The sequence below is a fragment of the Sminthopsis crassicaudata genome, chromosome 4 (genome assembly GCF_048593235.1).
Source record: "Sminthopsis crassicaudata isolate SCR6 chromosome 4, ASM4859323v1, whole genome shotgun sequence".
Taxonomy (NCBI): Eukaryota; Metazoa; Chordata; class Mammalia; order Dasyuromorphia; family Dasyuridae; genus Sminthopsis; species Sminthopsis crassicaudata.
In genome coordinates, this window is record NC_133620.1 from 315,171,935 (window position 1) to 315,191,206 (window position 19,272).

Consider the following 19,272-nt stretch of genomic DNA (forward strand, 5'->3'; position numbering starts at 1 on the left):
TCTAGTGGCCAGAAACTGGAATCTACGTGGATGCCCATCAATTGGAGAATGACTGAATAAATTGTGGTTTATGAATATTATGGAATATTATCATTCTGTAAGAAATGACCAACAGGATGATTTGAGAAAGGCCTGAAGAGACTTACATGAACTGATGCTGAGTGAAATGGGTAGGACCAGGAGATCATTGTATCAACAACAATACTATATGATGATCAATTCTGATGGATGTGGCCCTCTTCAACAATGAGATGAATCAAATCAGTTCCAATAGAGCAGTAATGAACTGAACCAGCTACACCCAGCGAAAGAACTCTAGGAGATGTCTATGAACCACTACATAGAATTCCCAATCCCTCTAATTTTGTCTAACTGCATTTTGGATTTTCTTCACAAGCTAATTTAATTGTACACTATTTCAAAGTCCGATTCTTTTTTTGTACAGCAAAATAACTGTTTGGACATGCATACATATATTGTATTTAATTTATACTTTAACATATTTAACATGTATTAGTCAACCTGCCATCTGGGGTTGGGGGGAAGGAGGGGAAAAATTAGAACAAAAGGTTTGGCAATTGTCAATGTTGTAAAATTACCCATGCATGTATTTGGTAAATAAAAACTATTTTTAAAAAATTTGTATGGACAGAGCCTGGCTCAAGAGAGTTCCCTTGTATTTTCAATCTGATATTAGAGTGGAATGAGACACCATTCAACAGTTAGCAAAAGGAGAATTACTTAGCCACAGCAGGACAAGGATATTCAACAAGAATATACTTTGAGGATACCACAAATTGATTCATCTGAGTGAAGGTACCCTGTCTCTAATTTGCTCATGGTGGTCCACTAACCAAACATTAGAAAGTACCTGGCGTTCCTTGGAGTTATTTTGTACTCAGGCAACCTACAAGTGTTGTTAACAGCCCAAATCTTTAGTTTTCTGAGAATTTTGTCTAAAGAATAGTTTCAATATCTTTTGAGGAAAAAAAAAAAAAACTTGTTTAACTTGTATGAAGGTAAGGGGTTAGGATATAACTCCCACCACAAAACCTTTGGCCTATAATTAAAGCTAGACTTGAGAAAACAGACTGTTCATCAAAGGTATGCTTAATATTCAAAGGAATGTATTATAGTCTTGTGACAAAAAATATGTCATAAACTTGTGAACTCAATACCCAATTGTGTAAAACAAGAGACTGCAGCAAAAGCCGAATATATTGCATATCAAAAGTTTTTTAAAGATGTAAAAATATTATAAGATTTGTTGTAAAAGTAAATAATTTAATCATTTTGCTTTGTCGCAGTTAACTTTTACTCCACAGTAATTGGTTTTGTGACTTTGGGCAAATCATTTTCTAGACTTCAATTTCTATACCCTTAAAACAATGAAGTTAGCAATTAATGTCCCTTCCAGCTGTAGGAATTTAGGAATTTATAAGTAAAGCTAATTCTGATAAACTGGAATTCATCAGAGATGACAAGTCATTCTGACCACTGTGAGATACTAATCCTAAGGCTTAGTGTATACAAGCATCAGGGTTTTAGCTTCATACCATAGAATTCTATCCAAGTTGACATTGTCCAAAGAGCCTTGAAGTGCCCAGTTTCAAATGATGAAGAGATATATGAAATTTTTCTTATTTTAAATTGCCCTGTCACTGATAATTCAGCAAATGTTCTACAGCTTCTTTCAAAAATGAGTATTTTGAGAGTTTGTTAAGGATTTTAAGGTCTAATGCTTTTTAAGAAAGCAGATATGAGAGGGAAATAAAAATTGGATTAGAGTGGTATCATCTGAAGGGGGCAGGAATACTCTTTCTAAATTAGATGTTTCAGGAGGCATATTAAATAATTCCCTAGAGGACTATTGTAGTTAATGTACCTACTTTCTTAACCACCTTATTTACCGGGGAGGGACAATGGGAGAAAATAATCCAGTATCACATAGAGTGCAATCAAGGGATGATTTAGCCACTTCAATGACTACAAAATCGCTTGGGAGTTTTCTCCTTTTCTAAGTGGGTCCAGTAATAACAGTTCACATTTATATAGTCCAGAATAACTCACATAACACTTTGTATTACCTTGGTCTGGGGAGAGCCCTCCTTTCCATAACAACTGTGGCTTTGGATTCACAAGGACTTAAGAGAGAAGGCTTTTCTCACATTCTCTGGCTCCTTGCACTCATCCCAGAGTGTCACAGAAAATCTCTTAAATAAAACTTATGTATGGCTCATGTCTAGAGTCTCTATTAAATTAAAGAAATGAATTGGATCCCTTCTAGAAGAAATACACAATATATAAAATAGATATCAGATATAGGATAACATTTATTTCTTTTTCCACAAAATAAATGCTTAAAATTCAAAAACCACATTAACAAAAATAAAACATGAAAGAATAACCTATTATCTATTATATTGTTCCTGAGAGTTAAAGGCAACTTTGTAAAACTACTCAAAAGATATTTCACATTCACTTTAGGTTTGAGTCTGAGCCTCCATACTTCCTGACAAAATATGGCATGGCTTCAATATGTTTAGTCTTTTTGACTACAGAATTTTCTTGGTAGCTATAATTTTTTCCTCTGAGAATATGTAGGGGGAATCACAATCTACTACATTGTCAAATCCAAAATTCTCAGATTCCCAAGGTTACTGACAGGACTGGAAATGACCCTTTCTCAAGATTGCCCTTTAGTGACCTAGGCTCAGAGAAAGAAATACAAAAAGGAAGAGGCAGCTAGAAACATCACGTCCAATTTCAGGCTCATCTAAACAAGCCCATGCTCTTACTACTATGTGCTGTTATCATTTCACTCCATGGGGAAGGGAGGGAACCTCTCTCTGATGAAAATACAAGGGATAGCCAAAAAGAGCAGAAGGCAGAATTTTTTTTAAAAATTGCTCTTAAAGTTCTAGTGAGGACAACTATTCCTGGATCAGATGTCAATCATCATTCAATCACGGGACACATAAAGACTACTAGGAACTACTTGTTAACCATATCCTTCAGCAGTGGACAAGAACATGTCTGTCCATAGAGCCATGCATGCCCAGTCCCAGTTCAACAAATTGGAGGGTTCTTTTGTTACTCCTCTTTATATTCACAGCCCTTTGAGTTGGTGAAGCAAGAATTGTTATCTTCATTTTACAGATAAGGAAACCATAGCTCAGAAAGTTGAACTAGTTTGCTCTTCATGCAACTAGTGACTCATGGAGCAATGTTTAAAATCTAAACTATTTGGCTTCTGATTTAGTGTTCATTCCATCATTTCTGGCTTCCTCTAAACAACTAATTGTCTAATAATTAGAATAACAATGGTTAATGGAATTCTAAATATGAATTTCCATATGTTTCATTCTTCAAGGTCTTGGAAAAGCCACTGTTCTTGTGCTGGGGCAGTGACTGTTACTTTAAGAAATTAGCCAGTTAGCTCTCATCTCTCAAGCCTCAAACAGATGGGCTCAAGTCCCAGGTTATGGTTCCTATCATTATAGTTTATAAGATCAAAATAAGTTCTGGCAGAGACATTTCCCCAAAGCTGTAGATAAGGGGGGGGGGGCATCTCAGTTATTGTTTCATCTGTTATGGTTTGACTCTCTTAACTTTTCTTGTATGTCTCTTTCTACCCTAGAGTGAGAAAAAATGATTGGTTCCTACAAATTTGGATTCATTTTTGGATCCTGTCTGCTGCTGACTCTCATCTGGTGTGACACAGCATTGGGCAGGGTATCACAAAAGCAGCAACCTCAGAAGGACCAGGAGGAGACTCAGGAAGAGTTTAAGGTGGAAGGTTCACCATCACCATTGCCAGATCACATTGAAAAGTGAGATATTTAAGGCACTGGTATAAAGCATGGGAATTGGGTTATGTGAGCCATTTGTCTTGCTGGTGTGATATAATGAAAAAAGTTCTGTATTTGTAATCAGTGGACCTAGATTCAAATCCTGACTTTCTTACTGCCTACCTTGTAATTTTGGGAGTTATTTATTCTCTAGGAATCTCACTTTCTTCCTTTGTAAAATAAGAGGAATTGAACTGTATTGATCTATATGAGCTCTTATAATTTAAAAATCCTATGATTTTATGAACATGAGCCCTTAATCACTGATTTTAATGAGCTTGATGCTGGATCTCCCAGCTTCACAGGCTTATCACTGAATGATTATGTCTAAAGTCCTTGGCTAAAAAGACAGGATTTTTGGATTCTAAGCCTAGCTTTTCTGCTAGATTGCAATCTTCAGAACATTCTGCTTAATGACTCAATTTCCTTATCTTGAAAATGAATAATCCTTTAGTCTGGACAAACAGCTATTTCCCAGTACAGAAATTTCTCTTGATGAAGATCATCATGTTTTCTTAGAATTGCCAGAGATACTAAGATGTTAAATGACTTGCCCAGATTTTCTGTGTCAGATTTGAACATAGGGCTTTCTGATTTCATTGTATTATAATTATCTATATAAGTGCATGTCTTTCTCTACTCTTGGAGGGTAAGCTCATTGAGAGCAAGAACTTTGCCTTATTTATATTTTCAGTGCCTGTCTACTACAGGGACTTAACAAATGGTTTAGTTCATTTAAAAAAAAAAAAAAAGTGAAAGGTCTCCTTCCTAGTCTCCCTCTACATATAAAGGAATGAGATTAATCCTGATTTTCATCTGGTGTGATACATCTGGTGTGAGCAGCACCTTCACAAGGACCAGGCAGAGACTCACTAATTTATTTGTGTGACTTTGGTCAGTTTCCTCCCCTGCAGAGAGGGTTTATTGACCTTTAAGGTCTCTTTTAGTTCTGAATGCTATGATTCAAGTGGAAAAGGATCATAGCATACATCGTAGAATTATATATTTAGGACTAGCAGTTCTGGCCCAACACTTTCATTTTGCAGATGAGAAAATTAAGGTCCAAAGAGTTACTTGCCTAATTTTGCACAAGTAGTGTGGAGGGAGGAGAAATTTAGAAGCCAAGTCCTCTTACTCCAAATCTTGTGGGGGGTTTTTCCCCACCACATTGTTTCCTCTTATTCTCTTATGCCTTCTATCTTCCTATTAAGACAGCAAGATCAGAAAAGGCTGTTCCATGGAAAAACTTAGGATTTACTGCCACTTATGTTGGATGTGTAGAGTTCAGCCTCTCTGTGATAAAGTACATTGAGTTCCTTGTAAGAAAAAAAAAAAGCCTATGTGGAAATTGTCACCTCATTTCTTTTACCTCTTAATTATGTTGAGAACTGAGCTCACTTGTTTCTTAGCTCTGTTCTGAGGTCATAGGAAAGGGATGTGAGCTGAGTTCAGAGTGAAGTAGCGAATAGAACTATATGGGCAACCTCTGGATTTAATTTTCTATCTAAAAATTTTTTTGGAATTAAGAGAGGCTGAGTCTTTAAATGCAATGCATCTTACAAGCTGGGTAATTATAGGCAGATCACTTCATTTGAATGAGTCTTATGTAATTCTAGTCTAAAATTTTAAGCCTAATGAGAACATCCCGGTCTGTGTAAAATCAGCTTAGATTCAGAGCTCCTAGTCAAATACCGTTCTTGACTCAAGAAATCTGTGCAATTCAATAGGAAACCACTAGGTGGTAGCATGAAACTGTTGTCTTTTGGTGATCCTAGTGATTTTCTGGCTCAAGATTTAAACATTACAATAGAATATATATATATAATATATGTATATATATAATATTATAAATTAAATTGATAATTAAACAAGAAACTATCTTCTTATGGGATATATGAGAAACCAAGTCAAGGATGTATTTTATTTTATATTTGATTATAACTATTTCCATATAAATAAACCAAATACAAGGTGTTCTATTCAACTTAGGTTTATCATGTTAATGAAATGCAGTGTATTATAACAGATTAAGTTAGAATCAGAAAAAACAGGATTTAAGATACAGCTTCTGAAACTATCTAACTGAGCCTTATGTAACTCCAGCTAGACTGTTGGCAGCTAGGTGGCACAGTAGATAGAGACTTGGTCTGGATTTACTTAGACCTAAGTTCAAATCCAACTGCAGACATATACTAGCTATCTGACTCTGGACAAGTCACTTACCTCTTTTTGCCTTATTTCTCTCATCTGTAAAATGAACTGGAGAAGTAATGTCAAACTACTCCAGTATTGCCAAGAAAACCCTAAATCTGGTTGCAAAGAGTTAGATGTGATTGAAACAATTCAACAACAATAGTCAGGCTGAATGTAGTTGCAATGAATCTGATAAGCTTTAAGTTATACATGGGATGTGATACGTGCTGGTGCTTGGACAAGTTCACAAGTCCTTATTAATGGCCATGTTCATAATGATTGTTATTATGCTGTCAATAGTGTGGTATAGTGGTAAGAGCACCAGATGTCAAGTCAAAATCCCTGGTTTCAACATCCAAACTGCTACTCACTATCTCTTTGACCTTAGATCAGCCACCTTATCTCTCAAGGACTCAGTTTCCTCATCCTTAAAATGAGGAGGTTGTACTAGATCATCCCTTAAAACTTTCTCCAGTTCCAAACAGATTCATTTTCATCTTTCTAGTTATATCACCTAGAAAAGTGCCTGACAAAATTAGATACTTAATGAATGATTATAGATGAGCTGATGAGACCCAATCTCTTTACATGCTGACCCGTCATTGGTGTAAATAACCCCCAGACAACCTTGCATCTTTCATTCATTATCTTCTAATTAACAAAGTTTAGGACAATATCTTGCATGGTAATAAATAGATACTTGATGATCATTTGTTGAATGTGTTTGGTTAAAAAGGGTAAAAGCTCCCTTCTGAACATTTGGGGGAAGTATTGAGGGAAAGCAGGGTGGTGTGCATAGAATTTGGTACTGCTTCAGCATGGAAACTAAGAGAGTGAACAGCTGTTGGCATCATATTTTAAAAGCTCACAGATTTAGAGCTGAAAAGGATCTTAGAGTCATCTAATTCAACTCTCTCTTTTTCATAGCAGAAGAAATCAAGGTCCTGAGAAATTAAGTGAAAGTTAAACTAGGCAAAGCTAGGATGTGATCCCAGATTCTCTGACTCAAAAGCCAGTTCTCCTTCCCCATTCTTGGGGGAGTTATTCAGTAGAATGATTAAAAGAGATTATTCCTTTGTTAGAAGGTCTTATTTTCTTTTCTGTACTCCTTTTTTCATTCAGGATTGAAGATCACCATGAAAAGAACAATCCCAGCTTGGAAGAACAGTCCTCTGCCTCTCAGTGTTTCCGCTGTTGTGACTCAGGCATCCCCATGTACCAGCCAATGCCAATGCCAATGCCCCAGATCAATATCACTATCTTAAAAGGTCAGGGAGATGGTCTTGTTCCTTGAATGCTTCAAAACTGAGTATAGGAGGGATTACTCCCCATATCTAAAAATGAATATTCAATTTAGAAGGGAAATAAATTCTTCTGGGGCAGTTTGGACTACAAGGCCATAGTGATTTTTTGCCTAGAAGAGAAAGAAGGAAACTTCTCCTACCTTTTGAGATTCTAGACAAGGTTGTGAATACTTTTTTAGGATGTGGGTCAGGAGATGAATCCTCAGAATAATATAGATCAGAACAGCAAGGTATAGAGACAGTTTGGATCCCTTCTACCTATACTTGCATTCTTGACTGCAAGTTTCTTTGTTCTTTGTTTTGAGGTTTGGTGCTCCCCAGCCTGTTTTCTGAAATGCCACCTGAACGCCACAATACTGCGAGCATCAGATAACCTTGCACAACACTGCAAAATCTAACTGGGAACACATGTGACCTGGATTTTGTGGTGAGGAGGCTGGATCCTGGAGCTCCGACATCTGCAATTAATTCGCTTAAAGTGAGCCATGGGCTTGGTCACTGAAACTGCTGCTTTTGGACAAACCCATATGATCCCTTTTTCCTTGCCAGGGCTTTCAAGAAAAAAAAATTGTTGGTTCTGGATCAAAATAGAAAGTTCCTTGGGGTTGATGGATTGTTTGGGAATCAAATCATCCCTGTGCTCAGGATATGAAAAATAAAAACGGGATAGCCAGAGTAGAAGTTAGGATTGAAGAATTAATCTGGGAACCTGGATGCTGAAAGTATGAGGGAAGACAGAGTGAAGTCTGTTTCCTGGGATGACAACAGAAGGGTAAACCACTTACTACCATGTTTTTTTTTATATCCCTTTTAGGTGAAAAGGGTGACAGAGGAGAGAGAGGCCTCCAAGGGAAATTTGGCAAAACAGGATCAATAGGTGCCAGGGGCCATGTTGGACCAAAGGGACAAAAGGGCACAATGGGGGCTCCTGGTGACCGATGTAAGAACCACTATGCTGCCTTCTCAGTGGGACGGAAGAAGCCCTTGCACAGCAATGATTATTACCAGACGCTGATTTTTGACATGGAATTTGTCAACCTCTACAGTCACTTCAACATGTTCACAGGTAAATTCTACTGCTATGTGCCTGGAATCTACTTCTTCAGCCTCAATGTACACACCTGGAACCAGAAGGAGACCTATCTCCACATCATGAAGAATGATGCTGAAGTGGTGATACTCTATGCCCAGGTGAGCGACCGAAGCATCATGCAGAGCCAAAGCTTGATGTTGGAGCTTCAGGAACAGGATGAAGTCTGGGTACGGCTCTTCAAGGGGGAGCGGGAGAATGCCATCTTCAGTGATGAGTTTGATACCTACATCACTTTTAATGGGTATCTGATCAAACACAATGCTGAGCCATAAGCCTCAGCTTCTTTCTCAGCTCCAGAAGATGACTATAATCTTATATTTCCATGACCAGCACCTTCCTTCTTTGATATCCAAGCACCAGTCTGAATTCCTTCTTGAAATACCACTCTCCTCCTGGATCGCTGCTTCCACTCCATCTACATTCCACAGGATTCTCATTAAATGAAAAATGTTATCTATTCCTAAATTTTGCAATGCCCTTTTGTGTAACTTTGGAAATTTATTCAATTATCAGGGAAGGGAACATGTGAGAAGGAAGGACTGGGGATATCCTGCTTCTAACAATATATAAATCCTTTAATAGCTTAGTAATATAGCTGAATTTCCCAGAAAAAAAATTTCCATTCCCATTCCTGGAACTAATTAGGAAACATTTAAAGGGTTACTAAACAGAGCAAAGTAAATCATGGAAAATAAGAGAAGTAGTCATTTTGTCTTCCCACTGAATGAAGTTCTACCCCAGAAAAAAATTGCTTTTAGCACATAGTTCTAGAAAAATTCTTTACAGCTCCCAGGACTACTGGTATTTGGATCATAGGAAAGTTGGGGAAAGAGTTGTTATAAGGATAGATCAATTTCTACTGGCTCCATTACCAAGCCTTCCTTATGAATTAACTGTATTGACTTCTTGCCTTCTTATACCCTTTTCAGGACTCTGCCAAGATAGAAAATGTCACTGTGAAAGTAAAAAGGTTATGTCCAGAGAGTACCCACTGAACCTTGTCTGCTATGAGGAATGTGTAGGTAGGAAAGTCCCTCCAATATTGCCTGCTCATCTAACACATGGTGGCAGCTATCCCTTTGCCTAACTCTCATCTAGAATAGCTTGTTATTAAAAGAACCAAGCAAAGTCTGACTTTGCTTCTCTTTACTTGGGGCAGATGAATGTAGGAACTCATGAGTAACTTCAAAAAGAAACAAGCTAAGTCATTTTAGTTGCCTTCCTGGTTGTTTACTGATATGTGCGACCATTTTAGAGATAAGCCTGCAGTCCCCATGATTTCCTGCTGGACTTCTCACCCACTTTGTGGAATATATTACAACTACTTATGGACATAGTACAAGATAGCTCTTCTATATACTCTTATCACTCATGTCTCAGGAACCTAGTGGCTAGTTGAGTGGGTTGGAATTAAGAAAACAGATGTTCCCTGGATGCCTCTTACCCTTATCATTGTTGTGGAAACAAGACAAACATGGGTGCAGGAAATATTGTGCCTGATTATGCTTTTCTCCCTGTTGCTTGGTACTGGGTGGAAAGGGAAGTGGGATATCTGTGTTCAGTGATTTTCTCAGTAACCAGAAGGCAAGATGATCACATGAGACAAACGGTAATGTGGATTAATATCAGGGCTAGGTGTATCGAAGGGGAAAGAATGTCTTTTTGCTTATCAGATCATCAGAGTTTTCCTTATATATTGACTTCAATCCTATTACCTGTGGCAAGCAGACCTTTGTAAGGTACCAGGAAAAGGATTGGGCCAGAGAATTAAAAGATGAATATGGCTTTATTCTAACTGATGAAAGCCATGTTGAGGTCTCAGTGAACAGGAAAGCATAGTCAAGTTACATATTTCACGTGTCTTGGTCTTCCAGAGCCTATACTCTGGAGGATGGGCACTCTTTCTCCTCACCTTGTTTTTTTTTTTTTACCTTAAGCCTTAGCTATAGTTTGATCCTCTGTGCTTTCCAGGTATCAGCACTGGATCCTTGAGGTCAGGGTCAGTACTTGGAAGTCAAGTTTTAAATTGTTTTTCTCAAAACAACTAGTGAGCAGAGAGTTAGTTGGCTTCTTGGTTATCCCTAAGTATTAACTTTAAAACGTAATTGAACATTAGAAACAAATTTTTCTTACTATATAGAACTTGTCTGGTGAATTATTTGTGTGTTCAGAACTAACTTTCTTGTCTTTCATCCTTTTGGATAGAGAAAGAATGGCAATGACTTAGATCTCTTCATCCCTGGATATAAGAGCAATTTCATGAATTTAGCTAGGGACATGTCATTTCTGAAAAGCTGACTGATCTGATAAATTCAGAGAAGCCCATTACAGGGTCAACATAATATGAGCCTACTGGTCTATTATGCAGTTTCTCTAGTTTCTTTTCTTTGGAAATAGCATCTACCATCAAAAGGGCACCAGGCAGCCTTCCTCTAAAACAACCTGGAAGGAGATAATCTGGGCACAGGGTGTACCTTGTCTGTACCCTGCTTGGTTGGATTAATGAGGGCAGTTTCTTGCCCATCAAAAGTCATCATTGTACCAAATCCAGGAGGTACAGCTGCTTTTTGTATTTTCCTTCTCTATGCCCTTTGCCAATGAGGATAAGTATCCAGCTATCCTTTACCCCAACTGCCAACAGTTTATAAAGAAACTGCTTCATTCCCTCTGGCACCAGCAGGTTGGCCAACAGCTGCTTTTTGTTTGTTTGTTTGGTTGGGTTTTTTTTTTTTTTGTTGTTGTTGTTGTTTTGTTTTTAGCTTTGCCTATTGCCCGTGGGCAAGTAGGCTGCTGGTATATACATTCCTGGAGCCATGGCATGGGCAGGCAGCTGTGATACTGCTCTCTGGTGCTAGTGGACACCTGTTCTTTTCCTCCCACAGTTTATAGCCACTGGATGTAGGAGCTTGTTATTTGTTTACACTTAGCTGGAATCAGATCATGGGAAAACCTGCCACTTGGGCTTTTTTTTTTTTTTGGTTGTTGTTGTTGTATTTTTTCCCCCAAAAAAGAGTGAGTCAGACTTTGTCTAAGTGCCTGTCTTCCACCCTCTCTCTAGGGATGGAAGCAGCTTCAAGAAGAAAATGCTAAATACTAGACTGACCCTTGGATCACATTAAATAGGCTAAGAAACCTCACACACTCCTTTCAACATCCCTCTCCTGTTTTATGCCTTACTCCCCTACTATTGCATTTGGTGCTACTCCTTGGCTAGCTGTGACTCCTACAAAGGTGCTCCAAGCTCAGGATTTATCTTTTTCCCTTCTCCTCTCTTCCCAAATCAACATTATCTATGACATATATTTGACAATATGACAATATTTTTATTTCTATATAGCTCTTGCCTAGTTGTCCCTAGAAAGGATATCATTCATTTATTGAATGTTTGCTGAACTGAATGAACCAAAAAAATCATTCATTAAACAACATTCTTCTTTTTTCCCATTAAGCTCTTTGAAGGAAGGGACCATATCTCTTTATTCTTATATCCTGAATACCTTTCACAGTGCCTTGCATGTATATGCTCAACATATAATTTAAAAAACCCTCAGGATAAATAATTGTGCAAGGCACAACAAAAAATACACAAATGAATAAGGTGTCTTTTCTACTCAGGGTTAATAGTTGATCATAGCTCTAGATCATATTAGCCCTCTCTTCGGTGAACTCTTACATGCCTCTTAAATTTCTCAGTTAACAGAGTGAGTTTTAATGTATGGTCAGTGTGTTTTAACCAATAACTTTTGAAGATTCTAATTCTTTAAACACAGGACTATAGATTTAGAGCTAGAATCTTGAGGTTCAATTCCAATCCTTCATTTTACAAATGAGGAAACTGAGACCCATAAAGATTAAATTACTTTTCCAGGTAATAAGGGGGTAGAGTCAAGACTTTATTCCCTAACTCAAATCCATTTTTCTTTCCCTTGTACTGCCTCCCTAATCAAAAGAACGATTTTCTTAGGTTAACAATGATTTACATGTATAAAGCTATGTTATGCTCATAACATGTTCATGTGTTTTTTACTGCAGTTTCCAAGAGGTGAGTAGGGAAAAGGCTGTTATCCCATTTTACAGATGAGAAGTAGAGTGTCAGAGAAGTCAAATGACTTCCCCAGATCATATAGCTTATAAATGAAATATGGGCACTTGAACCAAGTAGCCCTAGGGCAAGTTTATTGAGCTTTGTGTACTCTCTCTGGATAGACTGAACGAAATGGTTCCAATTGGGGTTGAGGAGCTTTCCTAATGTCTCTAATCATATCATGTGAGTGTGGAGTAGGGATCTATTGAAAGATAGCTCTGACTGAAGTCTTCCACTGGAGGAGGTGTAGGGTGATATTACTAGCAATATAAGATAATGCTCATGTTAAGTTAGATTTACTAAAGTATACTGTTTCAGACTAGTGAAATCTGGGACAAAATGGTCAATTCATGCCTACAGTATGATCAAATATCGTCAATCTTTGCCTGCAAAGGATCTTAAAATAAAAGAGGACACATTGCATTTTACTATTAACATATGGATAAGTAAGCAGGTGGAAGAGATCTTTAATTTGAAATTTGCTCAAGCTCTTGGACTTACTGAGGCTGTCAAGGTCCTGTATCCAGTCTTTGAATCCATTCCTGAGTTCCTCTACATGGAAGGCTTGCCAGAAGCAATCCCCTTCCAAAGCACCAGAGAAGTAAAAATTATCACATAATTCCAATTATTTTATTAAGTTTAGGAAACTAATCCTGCAGATATCTGCTGAAGCTTTCTCTGTGCTGAAAACATTTTGACTTGCTTTAGTGATAACTTTTACTCCCAGAAACCAATTCCTCTGTTTGTTAGTGAAAAAAAAATTGTAGGAACCAGAGGAGGAAGTAATCTTTCCCTCCTAGAGTTAGTTATATGGAAGACAAGGAAATTCAGATATAAGGTGACATATATCCTAGATTTTGGGAAAGCAGATTTCGAACAATTCAAAGGAAGGATAGATAGAATCCCCAGAGACTACAGGGGAATTCTACAAGGAGAAGTCAATCCTGGAGGGGCTTTATTCAAGAATAAAATTCTGAAGACACAGGGGAAAATAATTCTAAGGAAAAAAGAAAAAATTAGAAATATATGAAGAAAAAAATGTATGTGGATGCAACAGGACCTCACAAACTAACTTAAATTTAATGAGAAATGTACAAAAGATGGAAGCAAGTCCAGGGGAACGAGGATAATTATAAGAATGTGGAACAGTCCTATAAAAACAATGTCAAGAGAGCTGAAGTTCAGAATGAGCTAAGGCTAGTAAGGGAATTTAAGGATAACAAATAAGGGTTTTTGTTTTTTGTTTTTTGGGGTTTTTTTTGTTTTTTTTTAATTTTTTTTTGGTTTGTTTGTTTTTTAAGTTATATTGGAAAAAATAGAAAGATCAAAGAAAGGATAGGATTTCTGCTTGGGATGGATGATGATAATTGAAAATAGTACAGGAAGTGCTGTTGAGTTCATATTTTTCTAGTTCTCTCTGCCAAGGGCAATGGTCTCTGTAGAGGAAATGGCAGAGCAAAAATGGCTAACAAGGCTTCCAAGATAAGCAGAAATAGTAAGAAAGCACCTAATTGCCTGTGATGAATTCAAGTCACCTGGTCTTAAATTTTGGGTATTGAAAGAATTCAAAGATATGATTACTAAGTTACTAACAGTAATATCTGAAAGATAAATAGGAGCCATATGGTAACACTGAGGAAGAGTTTAGGATTGTTTTATAATTGCAATATAATGTGATAATATAATATTGAAAATTGATCACATTAAGTTTTTAAATGCTTTAAAAGTTTTTCCTTTGTGCAATTAGTATTATTCTATATTCATATTACATAAAGCATAATAATATTTCAAAGCAAATATTCAAATTAATATTTGTAAAAAATAAAACAATGACTATGAGATTTCACAAAGAAGTAATAGGTGATCACCAAACCAGAAAAGGATCTGTTAAGCTTAGCAAGAATGTTTTTGATGGCTTTGAGATTGTCAGGTCTATATTTTTCCCCCTCTCCTCGGATAGGGAAAAATTTATTATAACAAGCACTCTGCTCTTATGTATTCATATTAACCTCTGTAGAGAACAGAATTTTTAAAGTGGGATTCATGGATAGAAAGGAGAAAGTTATATCATTTAGTAGCATTTCTGATAATTTGATCACCTAATGAGATTCTTTTCCAAAAAGTTTCAAGTGGGGAGGATTCCTCTCCTTAATGTTTGTCATGGAGACTTTAAGCTTGGGAATGAAAGTCTTTAAAATAAAATAATAATGTTTTACAACAATTTAAAACAACTTTTCATCCACAAAAGTATACATGTATTTTGCTGTTCCTTTATTTTTCCTCTTTTTCTCAACATTATGATTAACTGATAGAGCAAGAAACTTTGGAAAATGGCATTTAGTTTACAATTTGTATTATACCATAAGGAAAATAATTGTCTATGAGGAAAAATAAGTGTTGAATAATTATGCAGTTTCAATAAATATATAGTGGTAGGAATAATATTTAATAATGATTTCAATGATAATTCAATAATTCCATTTCAATAATCGTTCAAAGTCAACAATCTAAATTTGATAACTTACAATCTATAATCAATAATCCTCTCTTTGGAGGATTAGAAAATACATTTGAGTAAATAAAGAATGAATTGGAAGTTCTAGGAAGTTCATCTATGCTCCTAGATGAAAGTTTTGATATTAAAAATATTATAAATATTATAAGAATTAAAACAATGATGGTTTCTGTAAAACCTCAACTTGTACTAAATTCCTTATTTCTGTTTTCTTAAGTTCTTTGCATAGAACAACTGTAGCATAGCTGCTGTGTACTTCTTTCCTTGTTGTGGAACCATACATTACCAAAAAAAACCAAAAAATAGAAATAAACCAAGGTCTAATATCTTCATAAAGTTAAATTTCATTTTTTCTAGTTGAAATTATGTATATTTTCAGGTTGGTCAGGGATGAAGTTAAGGGCAATACTTTATATATCATCTATTCACATATGTATATGTATGATTCTGATAAGACTATGCTATTGTGATCTTTTAGTTGCTAGAAGTGGGCAGACTAGTTTTAGTCTGAGAGTTTTGAAGAGTAGACTGCCTATTCCCAGGCAGATGAGAAAGTCTCCCTGAAGTCAGCTGGAAAATTATTAGAAACATTGTCTTGTCTGTGACAGAACTGAGAGAGAATCAAGGAGCTGACAGCAGAGGGGTGATCATGATGGGTGATCAGGAAGAGTAGAGTAGTGGACTGAGCTGTGGCAGAAAGAAGAGTGGTTGACAGCTAAGGAAGCAATTGCAAATTACCTTTCAGATCCCTGCATCCCTCTTGAAACAATGTATTCAAAATGATGCTGCTGGCAGCTTACAACCACCACTTTAAAAAAGGAAAGCTCCAAAAAGTTTTTCTCTCCATAAATTCTCTTCCCTGTTCCTGGGAACCTGTTTATTAACAGGTATTTATATATACTAACTGCTGTTTTTATCCTGATCCTTATTTCATATAAAATTCCATGTTCAATTATGAATTCTGTGTATTTCATATCTTTAAGCTTAGTATATATTAAGTAAAGGGCAATTGATCAAATCAGAGATTAGCTGGAAAAACATACAATTTAAATAGATCAGAGATCTAAACCTTTACCTGAAATTAAATATTTTCCTAAATGGGGGCTCTGCGCTGTTATTTTATTAACAACCTTTTCTCTTATAGAAATTCCCTAATTTGGCAGAGAAAGGGATCAAAGGAGAAAGAGTATTATTTGTTCCTGGATTAGAAAGTCAGCTCAATTATTGCCATATGGGGTGTGACTGCTCAAACTAGAGGACTATCAGCCAAAGTTTGGACTTTCTTTGGAAGTGCCCGGAATAGGGAATAAAATGAGATCCGAAGAAAAATTATGCCTCCGGGTAGTCTAATGGCAGGAGAACGGTGTAGTCTGGGGGGCGGGGGGAAATCAGCTCCTCCCTCTTTTTCTTGTTTGGGAATAAGAATGGAAGAGTGTTTTTGTGCAACTTTGTTTCACAGTGACACCTTCTGGTTACTTTAGAATAATAATTAAAAAAAAAAAAAAACCTTGCGCTTGCTCTCCATCCTGCTCCCCCTCCCCTCCAAACCAAACAAACCCAGTAACCTAAAACCTTAGTGTGCTTACTTGTAAAGGAATATGTTTCTGCAGGAATATAGATACTGACAAAGAAAAACAATTAACTACCTTTTGTACACAAGTGATCAAGTTTCTCACATATACTGTATTATCAATCTGTGTACAATTTATGTTATAATTAGTCCCAGCTCGTTTGAACTACATTATTCTTAAATCCCAGCTTTTTAAATTGTGGGTCATGGTCCAGAATGGAGTATCATAATTGAATGTGGGAATTGCAAAATTATGACTTACTATCAGTAAATGTCTGATTTATATACCTATATATCTAGGATCATATAAAAATTCTCTGGCAAAAATGAGTTGGGAGTAAGAAAAGTTTAAGAAGCCCTCTGAACTAAATGACCAATAACTTTCTCCAGCCTGCCACTCTGATTCAGTCTGATGTAAAGAGGAAGTTGTCTTAGTTTCATCTGGTGGGGAATTATTTGAATAGGTTCATATTTAAATATATAATTTGTTAAAAATTCATGTATCATTTTATAATGTAGATATTAAACTGAAACTTCAAATTAAATTTTTACATGTCATGGTCCATGTTCTCAAGTAAAAGATTCACAAAAATGTTTCTTGTCCCCAAACTCATTCCTACAGATACTGATATCTTTTCTCCCTTTTTTCAGGTGTCTTATCAGCAGTTCACCAAGTTACACATGTGTAAATATTAAATAATCATTTTCCAAAATGAAAGGCCATTTTGTTTATAGCTAAATGTTTTTAAAGCAAATATCTTAAGGTTTTGGGGGAACTTTGTTATTTGTGTAAATGTAATTCTCAAGACTAAAACCTATTTTCCTAGAAGAGCTACAAAAGATGGAGTGGGAATTTTTAGTGTTTTCTTATCTCCTTGAAGCTTGGTTTTAGATAAACAACTTTTATTTACTCCTAAGTCATACATTATTCCAGCTTACTTCTAGTCATGACTTATTTCCAATTTCAAAGTTATAAATGAAGCATTTTTATTTAAAATTTTATTTGAAATTTTTCAAGTCACATATAGTTTAAATTTTACAAGGCTTATCTTTTAGGCATTAAAATGCAAAATTTTTCAAATGCAAAACATCTCAGTTATATTAGGAAAACATTAGTTATGATGAATAGGCAAACATCCATAAAGAAATAAAAGCAATTTTCCTTAGTAGGAATCAATCCAAAAGAACTGACCACAAATATTTAAGTTTTTAATTCTCAATGTTAGAAACACACTTGACACTAAAAACCAGATATCAAGGATAATTTATTAAAGAATCTTAAGAAATCGTCTTAATGTTTCTGGCCAGAAGTGGCTGGCCAGAAGTGGCTCTGCTCCTCTTTAGGAAGAGTAAGTCCTGAGCACAGAAGTGAAAGAATCTTTATTTAGCTTGGGCACAGTCCCTCCCCTCAGAGACCTGATTGGTCTGTTACCTTCTTGGTTACAGTCCTTCTGATATGCCCATTGTATGTTTTCCTCTAAATATGTCTCCCCTTCCTCATCATACATCCCATGTTCAAAAATGGCAGAAAGTTCCTCTAATGGGGTGTGTTAATATTCAATTAACCTATTATAAGCAAGTGCAATAGCGATTTGGTCATCAGGTCATTGACCCCAACCAATTTGAGCTGGATCAGCTATTATCTTAAGCTTGTGATTTTCTCAAAACTACAAGACTCTTTCTGATTGGTTGAGTCCATCTGTGCCTTCCTAGTTCCTCAATTCCTTGTTTACTCAAAGCTTGTGAGAGACTGAAACTTAATTGTTTTGTGGAAATGTAACTTTCCTCAATTTCTCACATTCTGAAAACTCATTGGTCAGTGGTACTTACAGTTGGTATCTTACATTACATTCTGTGGAAACCTAACTTTTCAGTATTTCTCACATTAACATAAATATTTATAGTAAGAGAAATATGTTTCCCATTTTTAAACACTTATTTAAACTATTTAATTTGCTTGAGGCTATAATATTCTCCCCTTTTCATACAAAAAAAAGTATAATTTGAAATAATTCTTGGAAGAAAAGGGAGGCATTCCCTATTTATGTTTTATCCCTCCCATTCCCACCCTGATTTTGTTCTGCTTGACCAGTTCAAAACAGAAAGTGAAAATTATATTATTCAAGATTGAGCTCAATAAGTACTACTTTGCTCTTTCCATAACTGACCACACCTAAGCTAAAAATTCTGTAGCATTTTCACTGAACTGGTAACATAACATAAACAAATACACACAAAAAGACAATCCATATATTTTTACTGGCAAACTTGCTAACCCAGCAAGCATTCTTTTCCAGAGATCCATGCCAGGTTTTGAGACTCCCCTACTAAATCAAAATCTTACTCTGTTGGGGTTTTGTTTTATTTTCAAAGCTAGTTAAAATAGATTAAGCTTTCTCTCAAAAGCTAAATCATTTAAATTTGCTTGAAGTTTATTTTGTTGTTCTAGTGAAACTTTGAACCTCAGTATCTACTTTTGGATGGATCATTAGAAAGATGAATTTGAAGGAGCAGTCAATTTCTCTGATTCATTTTTCAATTTCACTTTTAGGTTGCTAAATACTCTAAATTTTATAAGCTCTTGGTTAAGAAATTTGTTTTATTTTTAGACGATACTTCCTATCAAACCTGCTTGTCTAGAAAACTTAAAATTGTGAGAAAT

General features: G+C 36.0%; 1 protein-coding gene across 4 annotated transcripts in view; it reads left to right on the forward strand.

Annotated features, from left to right (window-relative positions):
• The window catches only part of C1QTNF1 (C1q and TNF related 1), a 44,145-nt gene extending 26,943 nt beyond the window's left edge, over positions 1 to 17,202 (forward strand). For all 4 annotated transcript variants that reach the window (XM_074260294.1, XM_074260292.1, XM_074260293.1 and 1 more), the window contains 3 exons: positions 3,641 to 3,833; positions 7,167 to 7,312; positions 8,163 to 17,202. In XM_074260294.1, coding sequence (XP_074116395.1) covers positions 3,652 to 3,833; positions 7,167 to 7,312; positions 8,163 to 8,713 — 879 coding nt within the window. In that variant the 5' untranslated portion in view covers positions 3,641 to 3,651 and the 3' untranslated portion in view covers positions 8,714 to 17,202. The remainder of the gene's footprint in view (positions 1 to 3,640; positions 3,834 to 7,166; positions 7,313 to 8,162) is intronic.
• The last annotated feature ends 2,070 nt before the right edge of the window (positions 17,203 to 19,272 follow it).